This window comes from Trachurus trachurus (genome assembly GCF_905171665.1).
Source record: "Trachurus trachurus genome assembly, chromosome: 4".
Lineage (NCBI taxonomy): Eukaryota > Metazoa > Chordata > Actinopteri > Carangiformes > Carangidae > Trachurus > Trachurus trachurus.
The window spans coordinates 25,985,099-25,995,507 of NC_139898.1; the positions used below are offsets into that span (position 1 = coordinate 25,985,099).

General features: G+C 47.7%; 1 protein-coding gene across 1 annotated transcript in view; it reads right to left on the reverse strand.

Annotated features, from left to right (window-relative positions):
* Positions 1 to 9,444, reverse strand: part of lrp8 (low density lipoprotein receptor-related protein 8, apolipoprotein e receptor) — a 181,690-nt gene extending 172,246 nt beyond the window's left edge. The window contains exons 1-2 of the mRNA XM_083969399.1: positions 9,266 to 9,444; positions 8,062 to 8,187 (exon numbers count right to left, since the gene is read on the reverse strand). Of these exons, the coding sequence (XP_083825525.1) occupies positions 8,062 to 8,187; positions 9,266 to 9,332 (193 nt within the window). The 5' untranslated portion in view covers positions 9,333 to 9,444. The remainder of the gene's footprint in view (positions 1 to 8,061; positions 8,188 to 9,265) is intronic.
* Between the last annotated feature and the right edge of the window lie 965 nt (positions 9,445 to 10,409).

The following is a 10,409-nucleotide window of genomic DNA, read 5'->3' on the forward strand; positions in this document are numbered from 1 at the left end:
TGGCCTGTCTTCAGGGAGGAGCCTCACCTGATGAAACATCCCACGGATGTCACTGCTGATCCCAACCGAATGTTCTCTGAATCTGAGGAGAACTGCAAGCAGAGACGGACTTAGGGTAGGCCCAGGGAGCAAGAGTTCATTGAGGTTATTTCCTCGGAACTGGAATGAGCAATTGAACACTATGCGGTTCTTGCCGTTATGTTGCACCATATGGTGTGGGACGTACCAGCTAGTAGCTGTATCCTCTTCAGCACCAGGTGCCAGTTTGACCACATAGCCAGCTTGCTCCAGCTTATGGATCTCAGCCTTGTAGGCTTCGGCTTGATCAGGTGCCTTAGCAAGCCTCTTCTCAATGCTTCTTAACTGTGGGAGCACGGCTTCCTTAGGAGCTCGTAACTGAGGCATATTCTTGGCATGCAAGAGGGGGGTTGCATATCGTCGAACTCCGTCCACCTCGACCCTCACAGTCTTGGCCTCGAGAAGGTCTATGGCCTCCTGGTCTTGACGTGATCTGACGCTAGCCTTCTCACTACGCCATGGTAACACGTCCATCTGCCACAGTCGTTCAACCTGACTGTACAGGTCCGCAGATGAGGGGAGAGTGGATGTAAAAAGGCACTGCTGCTCAGTGAAACCATGCTTTAACTCCTGCGCGGGGCCCTGCAGCGTCCATCCAAGGCGTGTCTTAATGGCGGCTGGCCCTCCAGGTGGTCCAAGACGGACTGGTTCCACTGGCGTTATCAAGTGGGGGTAATCCGATCCAATGAGTAACAATGGCTGGGCCTCGACAAAGTGCTGTAATGGCAGTCCCTGCAGGTGGCGAAACTTGCGTTGCAAGGCGCTAACAGGGTGAGTGTGCTTGGCAAGGCTCAACTGTTTCGCAGTGAATGCTCCCCGGATGTGGTACAGTCTCTTAGGTTCTGTAGCAGGAGAGATGGTGAATGAGACTGCCGCCCCATGAAGAACCTGTAGTTCCTGTCGCACTGTGCGGAGGGTTATGTCTTCTGACTGTCCCTTGAGCCCAAGTTGCTGTGCTGCTGCATGGAGGAGGATTGTGCGTTCTGATCCATCGTCCAGGATGGCAAAAGCCTCCATGGTTCTGTCTCCATTCCTCAGCAGGACCTTACTGAGCTTCAAGAGAACCTTGCGACCTGCAGCCGGCCTGTCAACATACAGCACTTCATTGGTCGTGTTGAGTAGGACCGAGTTGGCAGCCTCAATGGGATCCTGGGATTTCTCCGGCCTTTCAGGAACTCTATCAGAAACCTCATGGAGCACCATTAAGTGTCGGCGGTTGCAAGTTTTGCATCGCATCTTAAGGTTGCATTCCCGCGCGTGATGGTCTCGACCACAGCGCCAGCATCCGTTCTTCTCCTTAACCCAGCTCTCCTTCTGCTCACGGGTTAACCGCTGAAAGTTGGAGCAAGTATTGAGCGTGTGGTTCCCGTTATCACAGTAGGGACAGTACATTTTCACTTTGTCTTTAGTGGCAGGGGCTTTCGCTTGTGCACCTGGCGGCTTTGTCTCTGTGCCGAGGAGTACGGTGGTTGCCCGGACCGAATGCTTGAGCTCCTTTCGCTGGTCTCGACCTTTTGCCTGGGGCTCCTTCCTCGCGCTGTTAGTGAACCTTGTGTTATCCTCTTGTACCTGAATCTCAAATTCCAGCCAGTCTGCCAGATCAAGCAGAGTGGGAATGGGCGTCCGGAGTGGATGGATGAAACGGCGGAAGCTGGATCTTAAGTCATGGGGGAGTTTTCCCAGGAGTCTGGAGACGTGTGATCCACACTCAAGTTCCACCTTACCTTTCCTGCCCAGCTGCTCCAACAGTCCCACTAGTGAGCGCACCCGCAGAGCGAACAGCCTGAAGGCCTTGATGTCACCACTGGCGATGTTCGGACCATCCATCAGTTCAGCGATCCGCTGAAGGGCCAGCTGGTGCGGTTGGCCATACTGCTTGTCGAGAGCGGCCATCGTATCAGAATAAGGATACTTTGAGTTACAGTAGGAGTCAGCGACCAATAAGGCTTCTTCTACCTTGAGATGATCCAAAAGGATCTGGAATTTGAATCTCTCATTGGCGTCGTCGGGGAGGAGGTTTTCCAGGGCAATTTTCATCCGTGAGAATTCTCTGGGATTTGGTTGAGTGAAGTCTGGTATGCTTGGAGTGGGTCCCTTATACAGCCGCAAATGGCTACTCTGGGAGGGGGGACTTAGCGATCGATACTGGGAACACCCGCGGTGGGAGGGGGACACTGAACGTTCTTGGCGATAAGAGCGATGAGAGTCGCGATGGTGAGCGGAGTCTCGGCGTCTGGGTGTTTCCTGCCTATAACGATCAGCACTGGATAGACGAGAATTGGAGGAGTCCCGATGGTAGTGGGATGACCTATCCTTTGCCGGCTCCTGTTGTCCGATTTCTGAGACGGGGCTGCCTGAGCGTGCAGGGGTAGCGTTGGGTCTCTTGGTTCGTGGGGCTGGAATAGGTCGGCTTAGCTCTGTCCTTGCCTCCCGCTTACCTTGCCGAGGAGCTGGGACTGGTTGTGTGGAGGAGGACCAAGAGTGATATGACGGCTCCTCTCTGTCATATCTGGACCGGGTCCGATGATCAGCATGGTCCATTTCCATCCTCGCCATTTCTAACAGCAAAGCGTCTTGTCGGCGACGGAGGTATTCCATCTCCTGCCTCATTTCTTCTTTGGTGGTGTCCCAACTATCCTTTGTCACCCATCGTGGTGGTGAGTACGAGGCCTGGCTTACAGGATATGATGGTGCTCGTGGTGCTGTATATTGCCACTCGTCTTCATCCTCAGTGTAGTGACTTCGTGGTGGTGGTGATGAACGCTTCATCTGGCCTAGGTCACGGTCGTCCCGTGATGTGGCGAACGATGTCTGCGGCGCGGCGCACGCAGTAAGTTCTTCTTCGTCTGAATACTCCATGTCAATCCGCAGTGAGTCTGAATCCGGCTCGAAGGACCATGAAAAATACGGTTAGCCTTTGTAGCCCTCACCCGTCTGTACGGTTAGCTTATGTAGCTCTCACCCGTTACTCAATGCTGATTATTGCCAAACTCAGACACGCTGACGGTTGTCCAGTGAAAGACAGAGACGATTGGAGTAGAGTTTCAGAATTTTTATGTAGGGTAGTTTCCACAGTGCATTGATTTGTGTGGTTCTGAAATACAATGAAACATTGCAAGAAACAAATTAACAATGCAACGAAATTACATAGGAACCCTTAATCTTTGACATGAACTGGGCATGTGGATGCATTAGCATAAAGTAAGCTAAACATAGCAATTAAGCTAGCAAAAACGTAACTATCACTGATAACAGCAAAACTTACATTTACATAACATAAAGCTGCAATCACATTGCACATAAATATCCAAAACTTATTACTTACATTTTTCATGCACGCACAACACTTTGGAAAACTTTCAACCCTTCTGATGTCTGTAATGGCCGCCGTGTGTCTCCGTGATCAAGATGGATGGCAGCAATGGTGGGCGGGGACAGACAACTAGGAGTGTAACGTGATTGGCTGACTGTACTAACTGATTGACAGCTGAGTTAGCGAATAAGGAACTGCTAACCAAATATAAGAAAATTACATGAGGTAGATTGGCCTCTTTTACAGCTACACTGTCCTGCTCCTGCATACTCATTGTGTGTGTTTGTATGTGTGTATCTGTGTGTAATTGATTAAGCTACTGGTCCCCTTGACCTCATGCTCCCATTAAAAGTCTGACCCCAGCTGTGAGAGCAGTGTGTGTGTGTGTGTGTTTGTGTGGATGTGAATGTGTGAATGTGTGTGTGTGTGTGGGGATGTCAGCAGGTGACCAAAATATGTTTCTGTGAACCTATCAGCACAATGCCTTTTATGCCTGAGGCGCTTCTCTGCAGTCTCTTATTACAGTATTGTGTGTGTGTGTGTGTGTGTGTGTGTGTGTGTGTGTGTGTGTGTGTGTGTGTGTGTGTGTGTGTGTGTGTGTGTGTGTGTGTGTGTGTGTGTGTGTGTGTGTGTGTGTGTGTGTGTGTGTGTGTGTGAACTTACATGCACACGTACACACACACACACACATAGACACAGCAGTGGCGTGAAATGTGTTGTGATGTCTGCTCTATGGGAAGCTGGTCTCAGACTGCACTGGAGACGCTACCCTTCTCAGACCTGCTCCGACTCATTGTCCTGCTGTGACACACACACACACACACACACACAGAACAACAGGAACTTTCTTCCCACCCTCATGTATTCTCCTTCCATTCCCTTGTCTATTGTGAAATAGCTGGTTTTTGGGGTTTATTTGGGGTGAGGGGTTCAGAATTTGTCCCAGACCTTTGACTTATTTGCAGCATATCTTACAGCAACATCTTCATAATGCCTGTTTAATACACTCTGTGATACAGAATTTCAAGGATCATGTTCAATAGAAAATTGTATTAAAAAGGAAAAGCTGAAAATTCTCACATGCGAGAAGCACCAACCTGCAAATTTGACATTTTCGGCAAGATAAATGATGAAAACAAACAGTTATTGCGGTTAATTTTCAATTGATCTTATCGTTGATTAGTTGAGTAATTGTTGCACCACTACAGTAACTGATAATGTGGTTTTACTGCGCAACGTGACCAAGGCCATTTGGAGGAGACTATATACAGAGGAATGTGACAGAGAGAGAATTGTCGGGAGCTAACACGAGGTTCAGATACGAGATGATTTTACAGTGGCACTTTGGATTAGGCATGTTTAAATCCACTTAAATCCGCTGTAAAATATGATAAGGCTTTTTTTCTGTATGTTTCGCTGCCGAAATATAGGTCATCATACACAGCCGTGCAGAGGTGGAGAGTTGCCGTGTGTACACATACACACGTGCATGAGCGTTTCTGATCACTACAAAGACGGCGCACACATGCACAAAAACCCCACCACCACCACCACTTTACCGTCTCCCAGGGCAACAAGAGCGAAATCTACCAAGAGCCACGTTGAAAATGAAGGAGAGAGGGGAGGAGGAGGAAGAAGAGGAAGATGAGAAAATGAAAGAAAAGACACAGTCAAGACACAAAAGACGAGCCGATCTAACTGGACGTATTCTAATACAGATACTAGACGGAGGATGCTAGAGATTAATCCCTGCTGTGAGACAGAGACCTGCACGTGTACTATATGTGTACAAAGAGACGGGAGATGCGACTACCGACTGATGGCACACGCACAAACACTGTAGCACATACTCACACACAAACATGTACCTGGATGGGACGTCTACTGTGTGATAGCATCATGTGATGCCAGGTGGGTTTCCAGGCACACTGTCGCCTATACACAGACTGCAGAGGGGTGACACGACGTCAAAGTGACAACAAGGCGATGGTGCTTTTGGTCCAGATACCAAACTGAGCACAAATACAAGCGGATGATTTAGGGAGTGCTCGCTCTGAAACACTTAAATGCACTCTCATATCAAATGTGTAAACTCAAATGTCAAAAATCTCATGTAGCAAATCCGAGAGAAGTTACAACAACCAGCAAACCCAGTGCACAAACATTCACAAGTGACACAAGAGAGAATATAAGCGCACTTATAGATTTAACAGACAGCATCATTGCCTTTATAAATCTGAATCTAGATCAGGTTTTTGATAATGTCGTTTTATTTTGAAAGTCAGAAGGGAAAAGCGGTGACAGTTGAGGGAGTGTTACAATCCTTTGTGTAAATAAAGCTCCGTCAATCATCTGATGTTCTGCCTAATCGTAATGACGCTGAGCTGTGCCACATCCACACAAAGCGGCAAAACTTGTTGCCAGGTTAACCTTCCCCTCGCCCTTCTAATTATACAAGAGCTCCTCCTCTCTCCGTTTGCCCTCCCACCGCTATTCCAGCTCTACCAAATGACTCCGCTCCTGTTTTGATCATCATCTGCTCTACACCGTCCTATTGCTCCCAATCAAATCTGTACCATCTTTTCTCCTCCTCCTCCCCCTTTTCCTCCTCCACCTCCTCCTCTCTCCACTGAGCTTTGCTGATGATATTGGGTTCTGGGTAGGTAGGGGGGGGCACAGTGGTAGTGCTGGCATCTGCTCCAAGGGGCTGGCTCGCTGCCAGCCATTGAGCATCACTCCGGCAACCAGAGTCACGCTGTTGGATTTATCTCCAACCAACCTGTCAGCTGATGCTCTCTGTGGGTGTAAGACGAGTGGGCATAGCCTCTTTGGCATTCGCACTGCCAAGGTACCCACAGGAGATTTAAAAATGGGGGGGGGGGGGGGGAGGCAGGGGGACCCCCTTAGCGGGTGCTACAACGCAGGGGGAGTGAGACAGCTTTTTAGGAGGAAGCAACCAACTTCCAGCACAGGCTGAGAACTGGAGCACTTAAAGAATAGAGAGTGCAAGGCAGGTACAATGAAGGGAGAGAGGGAGAGCAGGGATCGGAAGAGAGTATAAAGCACAGCATGAGGGAAAAGGCACATAAAGATATAGAGACTTGAGTGTGTATGTGGGGAGGATTAGGAGAGTGACAGAGGAGCCCAAGAGGACAGCATAACCACATCTAAAGCTTACAGGATATGTAGCAAAAAAAGAGAGAAGAGAGAAGAAAGAAGAAAAGAGCCCGAGCACATCTCTGACAAAGTGGCTCAGGTACAAGAAGAGTCTGTCACCTTGTGGCTTAAGCACCATTTCCACATTCTTTATGAGGAACGAACGCCTACACACCGAAAACAACAGAAGTATTAAGCACACCTGTTAAGAGAGAGAAGGGGAGCTCATTAAAATCTAATTCCACTTCCATCAAGCTCTGCCCACTACGTGTCCAATAATCCCAATCAGTCTCCACAGTCAATGAGACTGTGCGCCTGTAAATGTCACGACATTCACGCAGGACACTCCCAAGATATCAGCATCAGCGGCGGCAGTGGCGGCCACCAGCAGCAGCAGCAGCAGCAGCAGCAGCGGGGCGGCCAGAGGGCACATGTGATGAGAGGATCATGGGGTTTTGCTGTGTTAGTCCCCAAGATACGCGATGAATCAATTTGGCCACTAATATAGCCATTCGAGCAATTAGTACCGTGACAAATTTATATGTGATGATTACTCAGCTGGTTGTCTGCACAATTTCCTAACTGAGCACAGTGAAGCGGCAGTTCGGATTCACACATTACTGGTCTTTTTCACACATTTCTCAAGCACACGATACAATATTCGTATATGCGCGGGGTTGTATATGCACTTCTGTATTTTAAACTCTTGTTGGTTGGATACAAAACCAATAGAAGCAGAGAGAGAGAGTCCCTCGAGAACAGAGGAGCAAGCAGCCAATTTAGGATAAGTCATATCTAAGAGCCACAGTATTTGCATTAGGACACAAGAGCAGTGAGATGTCATGACACACACGGCGCTGCAACTTCCAGCTACGACACAATCTGTGAAGCCATAATACATCCACAGCATTATGAGACATTATAGCGGGGTGAACTGTCTTACTGATAACAGCGCTGACAAGATGACACAGACTGCAGCAAGACAGAGATAACAACAGCAACAACAGTAATAAGAATAATATGAAATGGCCCTGCTTTGACCCATGTGTGGAGCTGCAGCTGCGCTCATGTCAAAGTGAAAATGAGTAAGAAATAAGTTAAATTCCTTAAGGCCATGTGACCTGACCAGTGGTCCAGGATCAGCGGCTCCTGCACTGTCGTCCGTTAAACTAACAACAGGAGGCGAGTTTCCACGACGGGGCCCCCCCGAGCAAAAATGATAAGGAGCTTAGTCTCAGTTAGTATAACTTCACCCATTCAAAAGTTACAACATGGATATAATCAGATATCGATGGCACAAACTGCGAACCGGATGTGTGCCAGCTCATATCAAATAGCAGAGTGCATTATCTCATCAAATAATGGTCTGGCACCAAATGTGTGTAAAGATTAAGGCTCCACTTTGTAACATATACGACGGCAGTTACAGTATATTCAAGGTCTGTCGGGAAGCAAGCAAGGGCATCGTTACGCTCATCTGCCAGTGGTGGAAGTGAGTCTTTGGGGCTACTTACGACAATTCTCCTCATCACTGCTGTCCGAGCAATCATCATCATCATCACATCTCCACAGGGTCGGGATGCACCGTCCGTTCTTGCACTGAAACTGCCCGGTTTCACACTCTGACTCCGTATGGGTTCCTAATGTTGCCAGGAAATAAACAAAAGAAAAGCCATCAGAGGGAAGTGTGGAGAGACAGATGTAGATATCATTCAGTACATCATTAAGTGCAATAAAGTCTCTTCCTCTTTGCAACCATAGATACACAGCGGGTAAATTAAATAAAGGCATGCACAGGAAAGAGGATGTATAAGTACTTCATCAACACAAGGCTCTGGCAAAACAGGACTTAACCACAAACTGTTTACACTGCTGAGTTTCTTCATTTCTGGAGGTTAAGTGACATATATTGCATCAACCTCCTCCTGTGTGTCAAACAAAACTGAAATAGATAACATACAACCCAGGACACAGTTATAATGATGCATATTCTGTATATGACAGCTAGGGTAGAGCTGGTGCAGATCATCCAATAGATTTATAGACTTCCTCCTGCTGTAATCTCTGGTTAATTCATGTGTGTGTGTTTTTTTCGGATCCCACTGTGTTAAAATATGACGTATACTTTCGCATGGTTCTTATGATAGCCTTTATCTGCTGTTTGTGTATCAATAGTCTACCTTTTAACGCGACCGTGGCTGCCTGTCACCGCTGTCCTGCTGCCACTCAAACACAATAAGATCTGCTCAGGCAAATCTCTTTAAACCGTTACTACTACAAGCTGCAGCTGCAATTTTGCAAATAACCAAACGCAGCAGACTAATTGCAGGCTGCACTTTTGTGTCTATACCACCCACTACCAACACAATCACAACCACCACCACTAACTGTGACATTCAGCGCGCTGCATTTAGACACGTGTTGTGTTTTTTTTTCTTCCGCGTATTGTCACCTATAGTGTCACCGGTGGTAGCCGGGGAACAAAGTGGCGATCCAGGTGTGAGCCGCTGCATGTGTGTGTGTCTGTGTGTGTTAAAGACAGGAGGCACATTAGCGCAGCACTTGTGAGGACGCGGACCACACTTGAGAGACAAGCCGTTTTTCTCTCAGTAGGTTACGATCGCCCTCCTCCTCCTCTCCTCCTCCTCTTTCTCCTCTCCTCCTGAAGCGGTGCCGACCGTCCGCGATCCCATGCAAAGGAGACAAGTGTCTTCTTACCTTTAGCGCAATAGAGCTCCATGAGTAACAAATGTAATAGCACGAGCTTTCCGACTTCTGTCCACATCTTTAGATCCTGGGTTTAAAAAAAAAAGAAAGGAGGAGGGCTACACCGTTGTGTTCATGCAAGTGAAAAAGCACTGAAGGATCCCCAGCCGCTCGCTCGCTCGCTCGCTCTGTTCCTCTCTCTGCCTCGGCTCTCAGTGTGTGAGAGTGTGTTTGCTCAGCCAGGCTCGCCTCTTTCACCCCCCTCTCTGCCTCGGCTGCAATTTGAATGAGTGACGCTTATGGGCGGGTTAGCGAGGGATGGTGACTGCGGTTAATGTAGTAGGTAGGCTACATCAGGGGGGCTGGTGGTTGGAGGAAGTCATACTAACAGAAATCAGCTGAGTCACGTACAACGCAGCAGGATCACTTTCACTTTCATTCAATTGTAGCCTGGCAAGTAGGCTACCTTCAATAAAACACAACCCAGAATTCAGCTTTGCTAAAGGAGTAGTTCAACATTTTAGGTTTACCAAGTGTTAGATGATTTATGCCAGCCCCTGTTACAGCCAGGAAGCAGCTTAGCTTTAAGGGTTGTAAATAAGGGGAGCAGCTAGCTGGCTCTTTGCAAAGTTCATAAATATTTCTACTCACTTATTAACATGTCACATTTTGCTTAAAGGCACTATAAAGTTTCCTACTGCCCCTGGACATGTGTTTTTTGCTGTGAGCAGCAGGTGGTGGTAAAAATGGTGGCCGTCATTGTGACTGTAAAAAAAGACAGGACAGGGTTTTTCTGGTGAGCATGGTAGCCTAACTCGAGGAAGTTCTTCATTTAAAGAGGAACTATACAAGTCTGGTTGCTTTCCCGCTGTTCTGCTAACCCTCCTCCCGGCCATGTGCGTTTGTTTTCAATGAAGCCGGTGAGAAAGCAAAAGCAAACATTATTTATGATATACGCGTTATGACGTGTATATTTGTGTTGTCATCTTATCCGTCATAAACAAAAGATTACGTGTTACAGGGTGTGTTTGTGTCACTGTACTGCCAAGATTGCAAGGTGCAAGGTTGGTTTTCGGCCAAGAGACGCTATGTGGAAGGCAGAGAGCCTCCATTCTCAAAGTAACAAGTTACAAGTCATTTATTTAATCATCACAAT